Source organism: Manis javanica, chromosome 15 (assembly GCF_040802235.1).
Source record: "Manis javanica isolate MJ-LG chromosome 15, MJ_LKY, whole genome shotgun sequence".
In the NCBI taxonomy this organism is placed as follows: Eukaryota; Metazoa; Chordata; class Mammalia; order Pholidota; family Manidae; genus Manis; species Manis javanica.
Genome location: NC_133170.1, coordinates 60758399 through 60777462, shown reverse-complemented (window position 1 = coordinate 60777462; position 19064 = coordinate 60758399). Strand labels below are relative to the sequence as shown.

General features: G+C 40.4%; 1 protein-coding gene across 1 annotated transcript in view; it reads right to left on the bottom strand.

Annotated features, from left to right (window-relative positions):
• Positions 1–1091: 1091 nt before the first annotated feature.
• Positions 1092–19064, bottom strand: part of LOC118971671 (caspase-14-like) — a 42564-nt gene continuing 24591 nt past the window's right edge. The window contains exons 4-7 of the mRNA XM_073223886.1: positions 17389–17614; positions 16810–16926; positions 4443–4552; positions 1092–2927 (exon numbers count right to left, since the gene is read on the bottom strand). Of these exons, the coding sequence (XP_073079987.1) occupies positions 2826–2927; positions 4443–4552; positions 16810–16926; positions 17389–17614 (555 nt within the window). The 3' untranslated portion in view covers positions 1092–2825. The remainder of the gene's footprint in view (positions 2928–4442; positions 4553–16809; positions 16927–17388; positions 17615–19064) is intronic.

The window sequence follows — 19064 nt, the reverse complement described above, 5'->3', positions numbered from 1 at the left end:
CTCTCTTAACCCTAAGCATTTTATGTCTTTTATTGCTGTTACTAGGGCCTTGTGTCCTTCGCAACATGTGGAAACTCATCCAACAAGCCCTAAGAGACCTGCATCATTTGAAATTGCAGACAGCTCCCCCACTTGTAAATCATGAGATTTAAAGCCAAGTATGGTAGCCAATGACGGGTAAGATATGGTTGAATTGTAAATACCATCCTAAGGGAGTGGTTGACAGAGGACTATAGCCCCATGACAGGTAAGGATTTACTTCAACCATACAACCTAAGACAGGCACATACCTTGACCCAGTCTGAGTTGGGCTGGTTGTTTTATTGAAGAAAAAAGGGGGAGATGTTGAGGGTGGTCGAAAACTAAGGGAAACTGAGAGAGGACAGCTGAGAGACTGGGGTGAAAGAACGGTCAGTTATAAGAGATAAGGAAGTACACTGAGAAAAATAACAAGTCCCGAATGTTGAGTCTGAGTGTGCTGAGACAGGATTTATCCTGAGGACATAATATGCTTGTTTTGCAAAAGAGTACGTGAACACTCAGGCATGTGCTTCTTGACCCCTGGTTAATTTTCCCTCCCTGAGTGTGTATATAAAGAGGAGGATAAAAGCTATATGGCACAATTCCAGCTCAACTGGGTGTCCTCTCAGAGTGATTTGTGTATTTGTTCAGCTCCACGCCATCCCTTCGGGACTGTTCGACTTTGACGGGCACCGTCACCCTTGCTCGTCCTCACCATTTCTCTGGTATCCAGTTATCCTATAGTCCTCCCACAAAGCTGACCTGTACAGCAGTCTGAGAAGTGGTCCAAACTAATGTTTCCCTCATTTGTCCCTCAGTTAAACAGTATGGTCCCTGCCCACTGAAAACATTCTTACAGCATGGCTCTGTCACCTGGCATTTTGTGTCTTATATTAGTTCAAGCATTGGAATCCCAGCTTTATCAATGTTAACTGATACTGAACAAGTCATTTACCCTCTCCCAGGAAATAAGAGCAGCTGATATTTCACCAGCTGCCATCCTCTCTGAAATGAGCCCCTGTACCTGGGATCCTATAGGATGCAAGTAAACAGAAGAGGTTCACCTGATGTTCTTATTTTATGAACCAAAGAGACATTTTAATGCTCTATAAAAATAAAACAAAGTTACAAATCAAATATCAAAACACAAAGGTTTAAAAATTAAATCACATGTCTGTACTTAAATCACATTAACTAAAAAGGGACACAATTATTCCTGAAATGGAGACTGGCCTGGGGACTGTGGGTTGCTTCAGTCATTTTGGCCCTCAGTCTTCCGAGCACTCTAATCAGACACCTGCCTCCTCACCCAGGTAGCTTGAATCCCAGGCACAGCATCTGCAGGATGTGCATCCAGCAGGCTTACTAAGAAGTCAGAGCTCACCGAAGGCCCGCAAGATAAGTTCTCCAGCCCCAACTGAGCCAAATCTTCTTTATAACAATGGGGAAACAGGTCCAAATACATTCTAAGGTTACACAAAAGTTAGACGCAGCTGCAGTGATGACTCCTGCTCAGTCCAGAGTTTGTTACTCTAAAAACCTGGTCTACATGCAGGTTTTCTTTCTGGTGGGATGGGCCCCAAGTTGTACCCTGCAGAATGTGTGGTCCAGAGAGTGTGAAGGGCACTGCAGGCAGAGATGAGAAAGCATTCATTCAAGTTCACTCACCCACAAGCCAATTCTGAGAGGGTGACTGAAGGGGCAAATCATGGGTGGGGCCAGGACCAAGACAAACAGACCCTGCACATGTGGCATGTGGGAGGCCCTGGGGGACTTGGGAGTCTATTCTGCAGGTTGTGGGGAGTTCAAGGATTATTAACAATGGGGGGGTATCATAATAAATTTATTATGACATGAATCTCTTTATGAAGAGATTTAGGGGAAAGTTAGGCTAACTTTCAACTTGTTAAAATGGCTATTCATCATCCAGTGAGGAAAACTAACAGGGGCTAGATATGCAGAGATAATGCAGGATCTGGGGAACGGATAACATCACTGGAAGACAGGTACCAACAATCACTAAATATTCACCACAGAGCTTCTCTGTGTCTTAAGGCACAATGAAAGCTGGGGTACAGGAAGGAAGGGAGCACATGGCCTCAGAGCTCAGGGCAGGTGCAGACAGAAACCAAGCAGCCAGTACACAGGCATGCACCCCACAGCAGCACTAGCGCTACAGAGAAACACAGACGTCCCTGAGCCAGCATGCTGGAGCCAAACTCTGAAGGACAGTGGTAGTCCCAACATACTGAGGCAGCCAAGAGGAGCTGGGGAACAGGTGGGAGGTGGAAACTGGGAAGGCATCAAGGGTACCACGTACAGGCAGAGACACCCAGCATGGCTTGAGGACGGCTTACAGAGTCAGAAAGGAAACCAGTCTGGCTGCAGATGCCCCCAGGGGCCATCAGATGACACAGAGGACAAACCTACATAAAGCCAGTGTTTGAAATCTAAGCCAAGAAAATGAGAATCAAAGGAGTACCAAATTCTGAGTGGGAGAGGGTGGGGTGAAATCAGCAGAGAATCACAGGATGACAACAGTATACAAATAGAGCTGGACTTCCATGTTTTGATAATAGTTCAGGAAAAAAATGTTCAGAAAACAGTGGCCTTTTAAAGGAAGTCAAATTATTTACAAGTATTGAATAACTGTATACAAATCCAGTAACAAGTACACAAAACAAATCAGATAAATACTAGTGACAGAAATGATATTGAATGATAACTGTTAGTCCTATGCTACAAATGTACTTTAGAAAACAAAGTTTTTTATAAAGCAGTCTTATTTTTAAATCTTCCTGGCATCAAAAGTACACAGATTTAGTTAAAGTTGATTCCATTACAAGCGATACTTTTATTGGTTCCTTCTGTAGGTGGAATTCAGTGTGTACCACTATGTTATTCACCTGTAAGGCAAAAGCACAAGATAAAGACACTGTCCAAAGGAACGTGGGAAACCACGTGAAGCCCATGAGTGAGCCCAGGCGTGATGGCGAGATTCTGTGACTGCCAAGAAAACCATGCAACTAGCGCTCTAAGGAGCACATGCCACCAGGGGCTGGGGATGCAGCCGTGCGGGATGGAAGGGACACAGGGCTGCATAGCCCCACACCTGGGGCCAGCCTCTTCCTGCCCTGGGTCACCTTAGGCAAGGTGTTGGCCCTCTGAGCTTTGGTAACTCAAAGGAAAAGGAAGGGTTGGATTCTGTTACACCCAGTTTCCAATGGTTGGCAACCCCAGAGATTCCTGTAACTACCTCTCATCTGCCTCTTCACGGAGCTGTGGGCGCTTTTAGTGCAAAGGCCACAACGGGCGTGGTCTTGGGCTTGTGTTTTCAGTGTTTACTCAGCAAGAGCTTTAAAAATGCAGGGTGTTCAGTGAAGACGACATACTGGTTGAGACTTAACTGGTCAGCAGAACTGTTCAGACAGCATTAGCCAAAATGGATTTCTATTTGTAGTTGGTTAAATCTGCCTTTATTATGACATTGCCTTGAGAAGCTGACAAGAAACTGTTTTCTTAATAAGAGAAATTGCACTGTGTGAGGTGCCTGGGCATGTGGTTGGCACAACTGTTGCAATCGCCTATGGTTCCTTCCTGAACATCTTCCTAACAGCCCACCTCCAATGAGGTGAAAAAGGGTTTGAAAGCTGGTACGCATCATACGTAAAGTATTAATGTTACTTTTTTAAAAAGATAGAAACAGTTACCATACGTTGGGGAAGCAGAGGAGGACCTAACATGCTGTGGGGGGCCATGAGCCCCACCCTGGACCATGGCTGCCCACGCCAGCCACCACCTGAGGGCTGCAGATGGCTTACCTGGGTTAGTATCTGCAGAGCGCAGGGAACAGTACAGGCCCAGGGTGAGCCTGCAGAGATGTCAGCACTGTTGTCACTGTGCTCATTTATAACCTTTCTAATGAGCTCTCTCGGGGTGTAAAAATGCCCAGATTAAGAACATTACTTGTCAATCCTGGTGTGATAGAACACGCTAATCAGCTATTCTCCAAACTGTGGTTCATGCATTAATCTGCAGCAATGGTCTCCAGTGAACACTTGTACAGGCTGGGGGGTGGTGCATGCTACCATGGTACTTAAAGAAGCCCTGGGGCCTCCCCTCTTCTGGGGCCATGGGGCCAGGCCAAAGCTGACAAAGGGCAGGATGACAGAGCTTGCCTACCATGCAAATGACCACTCACGTTACCAGTGAACACAAAGTGCGTCTCATTTTCCTCAGTTTCTGGTTAAACCACAGTTCCTGAATGCCACTGTCACCTAAACTCACCATCAACCATTGTTTCCAAGCCCCAACCCAATGATGTCTTGTTTTCACGGTTTAAGTTTATCTCGTGGAAATGTTCTCTGCAAGAGTGCTGGCTTTAGGGCAGGTAAGTCCAGATTCACTTGGAATGTACTTACTCTGGTGAAGAAATCAGCGATGTGCCACTTATTTCCATACTGTTTAAAGACTTCAATCATCGCTTCAATCATCACAGAGCCGTTTCGGGGGTGCCGCAAAGCAACATGATCTATGGAGTAAAATTGAAAACATTTCACCCATTTTCCTCCTGTTTGCATCTACCTTGTTCCTTTACACACAGTTAAAATGTAGGAAGTGGCTTTGGGCCGAGAATGTAGAGACACTCTTGTATTAGACACAGGTACAAGCAGAGCCCCCAGGGACTACTGTGGCCAACAGCACAGAGTCTCTCACCAGGGCAATTCTTTTACATGCATTTTTAAAAAAGTTTCCAAATATACACAAAAGTAAAAATCAAAGTTTAACAAATCCCCCATATAATCATCCCCCCCGATTCAAGTTATCACCATTTTGCCACATTTGCTTCATTTATCCCTTTTCTAGATTTTTATTTCTGACTTTTGCTATAACACTTTAAGCTAACTACCCCTAAATACCTCCAACATGGAATTTATTTTGGGGTCCTCAAAATTGAATTTTTGAAATTATTTTTATTAGTTATATTAAAAGACAGGAAACAGTTTAGTGTGGAAATTCAATGAGAATATCAAAATTGCACCCTCTTGTAGTGATGCTATATTGGAACAGAAAAAAATGGGACATGTTTGCAACCTCAGAATAGGCAAAGGTCTCTTTGAACACAAAAAACATAAACCGTAAGAGGAAAAATTGATAAAGCGGATTTCATCAAAATTAAAAACCCTTGCTTTTCTAAAGATATTTTTTAAAAAATGAAAAGCAAGACACAGATTGGGAGAAAATATTTGTAACATGAGCCAGACAAAGAATTTGTACCCATAATATATAAAGAACTCTTAGAACTTAGTAAGAAAATCAACAACCCAATAAAAAAAAAGTGTACAAAGATATCAACAGACACTAAGCAAAAGAAGATAACATGAATGGCCACTAGGTACATGAAAAGGTAATCATTATTAGTCTTCTCAAATGCAAATTAAAACCATAAGGTGATACTATTATACATTTATTAGATTGTCAAAAATTTTAAAAACAGATCAAAGTAAGTGATAAGGAGGAAGTGGAGCAACTGGAACTCTTGTGCACTGCTAGTGAGAATGTAAAATGACATAACCAAATTGAAAAAGAATCTGGCAGTGTCTTTAAAATTTAAACCTACACCTACTCTATGAACCACCCGTTCCACCCAAGGAAAAGAAAAATATACCCGAAGACTTGCACCCACGTGGTCACAGCAGCTCTATTTGTAATTACCAAAAATCAGTGGAAGATAGGCCAAAAAAAAAGAGGTAAAAAACCTAATAGTGTATAATTCTAGTTGTATAAAATTTCAGAAAATGTAATATAATCTGTGGTGACCTAGGAATAGGGATGGAAGCAGGGATGGAATAAAACAGAAAACTTTTTGGGATGGTGGGAATACTTGCTTATCTTGATCATGGTGACAGTGTCACACATGTATACTTATGTCATATCTGCTCAAATTGTCTACTTGAAATATGTGCAACCCACATTTCAATCACACCTCAATAAAGTCATAAAAATCCACAGGACAGATCTGTTCAGTGTGGTAGCTAGACAGGGATTTCAGTACTGCCCCTCTCAGAGTCAATCTAAGTTAGAAAACCTGCATCACAATGATTCACAGTCATCCACCTGGTGTTCTTCAAACTGCAGGCTGTGGCCCAATAATCACTCAAAAAATCAATTTAGTAGATGGAAACTGCTTCATTATAATAGGATAGAATAGAATGTAATAGAAAACATTAAAGTGTCTCAAATAGAGTAAGGGCAACAACTATTTATAAAACGAGTGTATTACATATATATTTATACTTTTAGATAATGTATGTAACAGATTAGAATGCATTGTGTATTTTATCAACTCTTAAGATCCAAGGTCTTTTTTTTTTTCACTTTAGCATCTCTAAAATCTGGATGTGCTATATAATCTCTGCTATGTCATAGATGAGTGGGTTGCTTCTTGATGACACAAAATAATGGCATGTCTTACTATCAAGGAATTAGATTTGATGAAATATAATAGCCATTTTTTACTATGCATTATGACAAGTAACACTGGAAAGCCTCTGACCTAACATGGTCTGCCACCTCTTCGAAGAACCACACACTGATTAGCCAAACAAAAGTTTAGAGTAGCTGCAAGGATTTTACCAAATGAAGATTACAAATTTCTCATTACTTGAAAATGATCCGTGATGGTAAATCCATGGCTATGGGTTCAGTCTTTATGCCAGAGTCTAGACCACAAAAAGGAGTCTGATAAAAACCGAGTCTGAAACAGGACTTTAGATTCTAGCTGAAAGCTAGTGAGCTTTCACAGATTTGCCAAATAAGGTAAAAAAAAAAGATTCCTAGGACTGGCATCCCCCATATTTGCACTGCAGAATCATTTAGAGAACTCTGGGCAATGGAGATGAGCAACAATTACTCACAAGACTAAATACAAATAGCCAATAAACAGATGAAAGCACGTTGTGGCTTCTCTTGCACACAGGTGACATGTCTCTGTTGCCAACCAGGAGAGACAGGCTCTAGGACCCAGAGGAATCAGGTAGCTGGTATAAATGTCTACGGAGAGCTACATGTCAGAAATCTGAATTTTTGTATGAAATCTCCCAAATTTTAAAAGTAATTCAACTTTACAGATGGTGTTGGCAAAACTGGACAGCTACATGTAGGAGACTGAAACTGGACCATTGTCTAACCCCATACACAAAAGTAAATTCAAAATGGATCAAAGACCTGAATATAAGTCATGAAACCATAAAACTCTTAGAAAAAACATTGGCAAAAACCTCTTAGACATAAACGTGAGTGACCTCTTCTTGAACATATCTCCCCGGGCAAGGAAAACAACAGCAAAAATGAACAAGTGGGACTATATTAAGCTGAAAAGCTTCTGTACAGCAAAAGACACCATCCATAGAACAAAAAGATACCCTACAGTATGGGAGAATATATTTGTAAATGACAGATCCTATTAAGGCTTGACATCCAAAATATATAAAGAGCTCACCCACCTCAACAAACAAAAAACAAATAATCCAATTAAAAAATGGGCAGAGGAACTGAACAGACAGTTCTCCAAAAAAGAAATACAGATGGCCAACAGACACATGAAAAGATGCTCCATATCGCTAATTATCAGAGAAATGCATATTAAAACCACAATGAGGAATCACCTCACACCAGTAAGGATGGCTGCCATCCAAAAGACAGACAACAACAAATGTTGGCGAGGCTGTGGAGAAAGGGGAACCCTCCTAAACTGCTGGTGGGAATGTAAATTAGTTCAACCATTGTGGAAAGCAGTATGGAGGTTCCTCAAAATGCTCAAAATAGACTTCCCATTCGACCCAGGAATTCCACCCCTAGGAATTTACCCTAAGAATGCAGCACTCAAGTTTGAAAAAGACAGATGCACCCTTATGTTTATTGCAGCACTATTTACAATAGCCAAGGATTGGAAGCAACCTAAGTGTCCATCAGTAGATGAATGGATAAAAAAGATGTGGTACATATATACAATGGAATACTACTCAGCCATAAGAAGAAAACAAATCCTACCATTTGCAACAACATGGATGGAGCTAGAGGGTATTATGCTCAGTGAAATAAGCCAGGCGGAGAAAGACAAGTACCAAATGATTTCACTCATCTGTGGAGTATAAGAACAAAGGAAAAACTGAAGGAACAAAACAGCAGCAGAATCACAGAACCCAAGAATGAACTAACAGTTACCAAAGGGAAAGGGACTAGGGAGGATGGGTGGGAAGGGAGGGATAAAGGGGAGGAGAAGAAAGGGGATATTATGATTAGCATGCATAATGGGGGGGTGGGAGAAAGGGGAGGGCTGTACAACACAGAGAAGACAAGTAGTGATTATACAACATTTTGCTATGCTGATGGACAGTGACTGTAAGGGGGTTTGTAGGGGGCACCTGGTATAGGGGAGAGCCTAGTAAACATAATGTTCTTCATGTAATTGTAGATTAATGATAAAAAAAAAAAGAAAGAAAAGGAGGATTACTCCCTGATAGGATAAAACTAACTGCAAATCACCGATTAATGCATGCTTTAAATATCCTTAATTTTGATCATTTAAAGGGTGTCAGATGATCAGCTATGGAAGTACATTTTTCTGATAATATTCCTTTTCCTTAAAAAAAAGAAAAAAAGGCAGTTCCTGTGTGGTGATCTCCAATAGGTTCTTCACAATGGTATAAAGGGCATATCAAAGTGTGGGCAGGGGGTTTGTTTGTGTTTATACAGAGGATTGAAGCCTAATTTGGCTACCCAGAAAACAAATTAAGATATGATATGAAGAACTTCCAACATCAACATTCTCTGGAAGAGTCATTCCAGAAGATGATCATCAAAATACTTCAACAAAGATCCTGGTGCTGTTACAGTTGTAGCTGCATTCATCCCACTGGTTCCTGGACTTGCCATTGGAATGAAGAAGGAGATATCTAAGCTGGCCTGTGCATACAGTAAAACAACAAATTTGACTGGATCTATACTGTCAGAACTCAACCAAGAATTAGGAGAAGTGCAAGTTGCAGCACTCCAAAATCTTGTGACTATAGACTATCTACTGTTAAAAGAACATATGGGATGTGAACAGTCCCCAGGAATGTGTTGTTTTAATTTGTCTGATTTTTCTCAAAATATTCAAATTCAGTTAGACAATATCCATCATATCATTGATAAGTTTTCACAAATGCCTAGGGTGCCTAACTGGTTTTCTTGGTTTCACTGGATATGGCTGGTAATTGTAGGTCTGCTCTGGTTATGTAGCTGTATTCCTATTATGTTAATGTGTGCAAGCAATTTAATTAGTAATTTAAAACCTATACATGCTTATGTTACACTACAAGAAGATATGTCAAAGAAATAATGAATCTTCTCATGTTTTCTTCCATCTGCTACTTCTATAGCTTCTCTTCTTCCTTCATAATTGCAACCCCTAAGTAGAATTCGTGCCTCATATAGAAATTACCGAGTATCATAATTCTTCCAAGTGGTAAAGATACCTCAAGACAAATGCTGGGTATAGAAGCCATAGGGCATAAATCTGCAAAAATGTAAAAAGCTAACCTTTTCAAACAATATTGCTTCTCTCTCACTTGCCAACTTTACATTTCCCTGTATGGCCCCGGAAGATGACTGGTTAGCCAGTGACGGGTAAGATTCCTCAAGGGAGAAACAACCTAAGACAGGCACAGTCGCAGGGGGACCATCAGGTGAGAAATTGGGGATCAACAGAGGTGAGGCTCAGAACCTCACCCCCCCTGTTTTGAGAGAAATCTTCTGCATCCATGGATGTTTTATTGCCCTTGTCTAGCTTGGATTAATACTTAGTCCATAGGCACACACCTGATCATCTACATTTGCCCTCTTACAGCACTAAAATATGTTTTCTACCTTTATCTTGCATCTACCTACCACTTCAGCATTTTATTAATAATAATAATAAGGGAGAAATGTGGGATTCACATATAAATCAAGTAAAAAATCAAACGAATAATCATAATTGACCTGACTGTTTATAGTTCATGATGCGTGATCAAAACCGAAAGTTTCTGTGATGACTGCCCTTGCACTGTTCACCATGTAAGAACTTACTCACTATGTAAGAATTTGTTCACCATGGGAAAACTTGTTCGTTATGCTTCAGAAGATTGGAGACTGTTGAGAATTAGGCATGGGGTTGATTAACGATTGTACATTGAGTCCCCTATACAGAATTTTATTGTTGTTAACAACCATATGATCAATAAATATGAGAGATGCCCTCTCAGAAAAAAAAAAAAAAGTAATTCAACTTTAAAATGTTTTAAATTCATTTTTGAATAGATAATACAAATGGTTCAAAATTTAAATTACAAAAGGAATCTAGCAAAGTCTCCCTCCCCAGTTGTCCCATGCTCAAGAAAACCAATGCTAATGGGTTCTTGTACATCCTGGATTGTTCTGGTACAAAGCAGCGTGACCTGTATGCACCCCTCCACCCGCCACCAATCACAGTAGCATTTTGTACATGCTGTTTGATGACCTGGTGTTTTTTCAAACTAATTCTTGGAGATTGTTTATTATTAGCTTATAGAGAGCTTCTTCCTCCAGTTACACAGTATTCCACTATTTAACCAGTCCCCTGTGCACTGACACTTAGCTTGTTCATAATACTTTGCTGGTTTTAAACAATGTCAATGCATGAAGTTGAGCACATGTCATTCAGACATGTACTAAATATCTGGAAGATAAATTTATGGACAGGCATTATATGTGCATTTGTAATTTTGCTAGATAATGCCAAATGTGCCTCCAGAGAAGTGAAACCAACTTCTAGTCCCACTGGAAATTAATAGGCAGTTATCAATTATCCATCTCTTCAGCAAGACTATACACTCAAACTTTTTGACCTCCGTCAGCCTGATAGATGAAAAATGGTACTTCCATATTGTTTAACTTACTTTCTTCTTAGAAGTAAAGCTGAGCATTTCTCCATGCTGTGTTCCCTCAGAATAGTCAGTTGGTAGCCTATACCTGCTGTTTTACGGGGCCATTGGTCTTTTGCTTACTGACTCGTGTATTAGCAAAATTGGCATCCACCTGTGTGTTTCCCCCCAGTTCCCACTCTCTGTGCAGAAACCACTAGACTCAATTTTGATTTACCATTCATCTTCCTGGCAATGTCACAGTTTTACCATATATGTGTGTGCATCTTCTTAAACAATACACGTGTGGTCTTGCTTGTTTCAACTTTAAAAGAACAAAACAAAACCCATGCCTTCTGGGACTCTTTTTACTCAGTTCTGTGTGTCTAAGGTCGGTCCTTTTATTGATGTGGCTCTAGTACCACTCCTCTGAGTCCACAATTTTGTCCACATCCCAAATTATTCCTGTCAAGATCCCCAGTGGCCTCCACATCTCTAAATCTAAGGGTGACTTTTCCGTCCATATCCTACCCAACCTGTCAGCAGAGTCGGAGAGTCCTTCCCTCTTTCTCAAAACCCTCTTTCCTGAGGCTCCCGGGACACCACACCTCCCAGCTCTCCCCACGTCAGTGGATGTCTTTCATGTCCACTGCTGGTTCTTCTTCACTGTGGCATCCTGTGAAATCCTATGAATGCCGGAGCAAGGCCTGTGGCCTACCCAGGTCACGACTGTAAGGAATATTACATTATAGATGACATTAAAGGATGTTACAAGCTGCTGGCTCCCACAGTTCTCTCTGCAGTGCATACCCCTCACCTGATTCCAGACTTAAATACTCAGTTGCCTTCTGAGCATGTCCACGGGGATGACCAATCACCATATCAAACTCGACCCCCCATGTCTGCCTTTCCTAGAGTCTTCCCAATGCAGGAAAAGAGCCACTTCTTTCTTCCACTTGAAAAATCAGCCTAATATAGTGTCTAAGGCCATACACTGACTATGCTCAAAATTTCAGCTTCTCCAGCTGTTGACCTATGTTCTCTCCTAAAAATCTCCCCTCTCTACTGGATCATTCCCTCAGCCTCTGCACTACAAACAAAACAGCTCTGATCCCTCATTGCCATCCAGACAGCGTCCCTATTTCTCAACTCTCTTCAGAGCAAAACCCCATCAGTTAGCTATATCTGCAGCATCTGGTCCCTTTCTTCAATTCCCATTTCTTGAAAATCTTTATACCAACAAAAGAACATGAAACAGGGTGATGAGCTCCTGCACATCCACGCCCAGATCTAACAGCCACTTACATGTTGCTTTATTTGGCCCAGCTCTTCTTTCCTAGTGAAATTGAGTTGAAGCCTCCCTTGAATTCCTCCAAAATTACTTTCTGGCTCTTCCTTCCCTACCTTCCCTGCCTCTCCCAGAGGCAGTCCCCATCCCAAAGGTGTTAGTTATTCTTTCTGTCCATATTTTCACATTTTACTGGCTAATTATTCAGCAATAATATACTGCATCTTCTTATATTTTAAAATCTTTACATTAAAGGTATATAGTATAATAAGTATTATGTTAGAACTGTCTTATCTTCACTTGTCATTACACTTAAAACATTCCCACGACAATTCTTTCAACTCTGGCACAGTTTCCCACTGCCTGAATATACCAAAGACTGTTAGCCTCCTTCCACTTTAATTCTCCTGACATAAACAATTTCAAAGAAGCACCCACATTAGCAGGCGCAACACATCTTGATTTGCCCATTTGCCCAGTTTTAGCACTGAAAATTCCAGTATCCCCAGAAACCCCTTGGTCTCCAAAAAACTGGGGCAGCTGGTCACCTTATCCATGCACATGTGCAGAAGGTTCTTGAGGACACAGGTTTCCAAACTTACTCAGTCCCGGTGCTCTCAGTGCCTCAGTGATTTTTTCCATTTATCAAAGCAGTTAGGGCTAAAGTTGGTATTTATATTCGAGTAACTTACTGGGGAAAGTTACTTCAGGAAAACCCCACATAAACTGAGAGAAAAAACAGCATTTTAATTTCATTCTTAGATAATCACAACTATTTACTCCTGGTGCATGCACCTGTTGGAGACTGCATGACTTCCCAGCCTAGGCCGCCACTGGTATTTACCCCTTGGCTCAGCAACCCTCTAACAGCTAGCTACACAAAAGATATGCTACCATTCAGGGAACGGTGCCCCATCTGACTTAAAAAACCATACCTACCTCAAGCTAGTGGTCCACAGAGTCAAGTACAGCTGTGAGGCCGCACTGTGGCCCCCTGGTTTGGGACCATAGCACTAGTCTATACCCAGAAGTGAAAGTACTGGGTCAAGGAACAAACATATTTTAACTTCACTGGGTATTGCACATTGTTCTCCAGAGAGGCAGTGATAGCTTGCGCTCATTAATGACATGTGGAAGCCGCTGTGGCGTCACATCCGCACATACTTGGTACTGCCAGACATTTTATGTGTCGTCCATTGAGATAAAAAAATGGATGACTTTAAAAGAATTTAACACAGATCCCAAGCTTCCCACTTTGACACTATACACATTAAATACCCCTCCAGCTACAAAACTTGATTAAAGTAAGCATTTTCATGCTATCCTGGGCTGACAGGAAAACAGAAAGCTCCAAGGTACCCCATTCTTCCAAATGAGGACGTTGAAACCTGATCTATGAGCAGAGAGCAAACATGGAAAACAGAGCCACAGGGTGCCTAAAGGGCCAGGCAGGCACCTGGAAGCAAGAGCATGGGAGGCATGCCCAGGGAGCAGGGGAGACGAATGCGTTCACCCTGTGACCCTGAGGAGAGCTGCAGGGGTCCAGAGGGTGATAATTCTCCCTAAAGAGAAGTATTCTCTCTGTGCCCCCAGGAGTCCTATAAATTAAGATTCAAACACACAAACAAATGAGCCTCAAAGAGCAACAGTCAACAGAAACACCCAATGAGTGACCCCCAAAATTTCAGGTATTGCATTAGAAACAAATCTAACTGCATGAAATGTTTAAAGAAATAGAAGATAGGATCACAACAAGGAACAAAGAAGGTACTGTCCGTTAGTCAGCCAGGTTTGGGTAATAAAGTGAATTTACTGCCCATAAATCACCCTTAAATGAATTTCTAAGGAGGAAAGAAAATGAACCCAGAAGCATGGTCTGAGATTCAGAATGGGATAGAGGACAAAGAAAATGCTAAACACATGGGTAAATAAAAACAGACATAGACTGTATAAATTATTGGCATAATGTTCTAATTTGTGGGGTGCCCAGAACAGTGCTCGCCACCCTAAATGTGCCAACATACCTGATAAAAGTGTGTTGGATTAACATTTTAATTCCAAAGAAAATCAGGGCAGAAAAGGAAGTTAAGAATACATAAATACTTTTATATAAATGAAGAGTGCTAAGCAAGATACAAAAAGGAACAGAAATAAATGTTAAATGGAAGTGGTGCTTAAGTGTGGAAGAAGGTGATGAGAATTAGTGTTCTAAGGTTTCTGGTATCATCAGAGAGAATTAATAAGCTGTTTGTTAACTACAGAGAAAGTGCACATGTATATAATTTCATGGAGGACCATGAGAAGATATAGGGAATGCATACCTTCCATGTCAGTAGGCAGAGAACATTTAACAGTAACAAGGTAAACTCACAATCACTCAAAAACAAGAACAATCAAGTAAGGGAAAAAAGCAAAGAAAAATAAACAGCACAAAGTAAAATGGTAAAAATGAAAATATATTAATAGTCACAACAAATATAAATTGTCCTAACTCACCAGTTAAAAGGTTGACAATATCAGACTGGATTAAGAAACAAAATCCAGCTATATTCTGCTTAAAAGAGACCCTCCTAAAACGTCAGGGTCCAGAAAGTCTACCAGAAAAAGATCTGAAGGAGATGTACCAGGCAAATATAGACTGAAAGAAGATTTGGGTACTGACATAAATACCAGACAAAACAAACCCTAAAAGAGGCTGCTTTTGGGTAGTAAGTTCACTAAACAGTGATTAAACTATTTCTCACACAATTCTGTTTGCCTCTACTAAAGTTGCCTCAAAGTATAGAAAGAAAACACAAAAAGACAACAAAATTATAAAAGAAACTGACAAATCTACCATAATAACACAACATGTTATCTTATTTCAATTACTGGCAGGCCAAGCAGGTGAACTTAGCAGAGATGTAAAACATTTGAACACAACTAAGCTTAATTTATAGAAATATTTGGAATCCTGCACTGAACGAAGGGAGAGCATGTTCTCAAGAACATGTAGAATATTTATGAAAGTCTAATAGTCATTGATAGGCCGAGGCACAGATCAGGTCTTGACAAATTTCAGACTGCCATTATGATCCATAGTCCTTCTCAATTAAATCCCTACACCAGAAATTTGGAGGCACGTTTCACAATAACTAATGAATAAAGAATTGTGGAAATCTAAAATTCTTAGAAATGAAGAATAAAAATGTTACATGTTGAACTGTGAGGGATACAGTGAAAGCAACAGTCAGAGGGGATTATAGCTTTTAAAATGCTCGTATTTTTAAACAGTAGGACATTAATGAACCAAGTACCTAATTGAAATGGTTGGGAAAAGAAGAGTAGAATAAACCTCCCAAAACGGAGACAAATGGAAATAAGAGAGCCAAATGAATGAAATCAGAAAAAGACATATGCTAGAGAGGATTAACAAAACTAAAAACAGGTTCTTAATTAGGTAAATAAACGCTGGCAAGATTCATCAAGAATAGAAGGAAGCGACAGACACTAGCGATAAGGAACACCACAGTTGAGTTTTGCCTGTTTTTGAACTTTATACACATGGGATCATAAAGTGATCCAATGCGTATTTTCACTATGTGTTTATCAGCAGGATTCCACATATGACATACCCGTGTTTGCTTGTTCACTCACATGTTGATGTCCTTCAGGATGTTTCCAGTCTATTTCAAATAGAGCTGCTATGAATATTTGGGTGCAAACCTCTGTGAGGCCCAGGCTTTCTACTCTTGTGGGTAAATGACCAAGGAGCGGAATCCCACATATAACTTTAATGGGGACATTTTCAGTGTCTCACCCAAAGTATGTTTCATTTTAGGTGAATGCCCTTACTTTCCTGTGCTTCCATTGCTTCACTAACAATTTATCTTGAATTGCATACATATTTTCATAAACTACCTCAATCCTTTATGAAGGAAGTCAAGATTAAATAGATGTCCTTGACTACTTAGCTCTTTCTATCTTTCTCACATTTTCCTGTTTCCCTGACATGTGACTCTGGTCCACCCCTTCCACACACAAAATTATTTTGGAGTTTACCTTATTATTAATAACAGTATTGGTAATAATGATGACAATAATGTTATTAGCATAATATGTTAGTAATCTTTTTGTATTTATATGCCAGTTATTTATTTAAGCACATCTGCACTACCTAATTCATCTCATATAGCATCCCAATGACCTACCTAAATTTTGGCATTCTCGTTTGACCTGAAGAAACTGCAAGTCTACTAGCTAAAAAACACTCAAGGTCTCAAAGAAAGCAGGGGGCAGAACTAGTTTTTGGGCCCAGTTCTTTTTCACAGGAAAGCCAATTATCTTATGTATTTCCCATTGGACACTTTGCTAAGAGGTTGGCACCTTCTTGGAAGAATGAACAGTAAGATGCGAAGCCTCCATATCTAAAAGTGGTAACATTTTTTTAAAGAGAGATGGGGGGATTAAGGCAAGTTTCTCCTTAGATACATTAATTTTCAGAGCACAAATAAAAAAAAATGCTAAAAGTCATTAGGAAAAACCTAAACCCACTGGAAGATTGTACCTTGCCACTGTCTACCCTCCCTGTCTCACCTGCCTGGGTAGGATAGATGATGAAGTAATCGCTGAACGTGGGAAGCCTCCTCGTCTCTGATACGTCATCAGTGTCCATGGCTTCATCATCCGTTTCAACACCATTATCTTTTCTTTCTATTTTTTGTCAGAATGAAAATACAAACTATAATAGTATTACTGTAGTTACACCAGTAATCCTTAATGAAAGTCACAACTAGCCAGGACCTGTGCAAGACAGAGAAACACCCACAGAGGAGATATAAAAGGGATGCTAGCTTCACAAGCCACCCGGGTCATGCGGGTAGTGAGACATCCCTAGGAAATGCACAGTTGCTCTGCCCAACCTGCCTCTGGAAGTTGGAGACGGACTGCTCCTCAGCCTGAATGAGCTGCTCTGTTCCAGGTAAGTTTCCTTCTATCCCCTCCTCCCAGCTCAAGGTCTGTAGTATACCACACAACTGAAATTGCATCAGCTAAGGGTCCTCTCATTTTAAATAACAAACAAATAAATAAACTTTTAAATTTACTTTCTTCTCTCAATCAACACAATGAGAACTTTCTGGAAAAAAAGACTATTATAAAGAAGCCTTCCCTTACCTCCTCTGCATGCCTGGATTATAAAGATCTTTGGTTTCTCTTGAAGTGCTGGACAATTTTTATTGTTAAACATTTCAAAAATGTCCTCCAGGCTGACCTTTTCACCATCTTTCATTTTAATAAAGCCTTTTTCTCCATGGGACATAAGAGTAACAATACAACAGCCAATTTCATCTTTAATTGTATTTAGTTCATCACGAAATGATGTTATTTTTCCAAGTAACTCCTGTAAAATAGGATAACATATTAAAAAGAACTGGAGGTGGGAAAAATCAGAAATGCCAGAGATGGTCCCTTCACTAGGCAATCCAATGATAATAAATATGACATTAGCCACATCTCAGACAGTGTTAAGGTGAGGCAAACACTATTTCCTGAACAGATTACTTCCCTTTTGGTTGCTTTCAGAATTCATGTGATTTCTTCTTGTCTGACAAAATTAGGGCATTTCTGACTCTACTACAAAATACACCTGAATGATAACTCCCCAAAGGGCTAAGGTATTTCAATTTTATGTTAATGTATTTCAGTCATTTTATAAAATGATATAAGAATTATCACTTTATAAAAATTAGTATCCTCACAAAGCTGGAATGGGAGGGAATGGAGCAGTCTACCCAATAATATACACCTGCCAGACTCTATCAGGCGACATCACCAGGATCAAGCCCACAGGAAGAGAAGCAGGACAGGAATGACTGCTATCACTCCTCCCACATATGGAAGCCTATAAATAAAGAGCCTTGTCATTTCACTAAAGTAAGTCAAAAGTAAATGCAGCCTAAATACTCGATACAAAGAACCAAAACTCATTATTTATAGACAATTTGACTCGAGAAATATAAAACAATGAACTAAAAAACTGTTCGAACTAGAGACCAGACACACAACTAACTTAACAAAGATCTCTATCTTCCCTGTTACCCAGCAATGATCATCTAAATCAAACAATGGAAAATGGAGCACCATTCATGGTCACACCTGATCTAAACTAGTACCAGACACACACCTAACAAGAAATACACATTAGCTAAACAGAGACGACTATGAAATAACTTTAATGAAGAGGCTACATAAACAGTGAAATGCCGATGCTTCTGACTGAGGTGACTTGGTGTTATGAATCTGCCAACTCACTCCAAATTAATTTCAATTCAATGCCGCCAAACTCCCAAAGGATTTGTGTAAAATAGATTATTCTCAAGGTCATAGAAAATAGATAATCAGATAATGCTCAAGAACAGTCAAGAACAGGAGAAGGATTAAAGATGGCAGTGTGAGAGGAGAGACAGAGGCTTCCTCGTACAACTGGATACAATTAGAAAATATAGTTGGCACAACTAATCCTGAGAGAGCAACAGGAAAGAGGATGGCGTCAGACTGCACACACCTGGAGAAAAGAGCAGACCTCAGCGAACGGGGTAACGTACCAGAGCTGTGGCTCCGTGGGACCCGAGCCCTTCCCCAACCCCAGCTCAAAGGTGGGAAGAAGAGAAATGGAGCAGGGAGGGAGTGGAAGGCTTGGGACTGCTGAATACCTAGCTCCAGAGATCTGCTCTGGGAGCACAAACCTACATTTCATGGTGCTTTGATGAGACTCGCATGACTACTAGGTTGGAAAGTTAATACAGGCAGAGTTCCTGGGGAGATTGGGATTCTGGCTGCTTGTGGAAAGC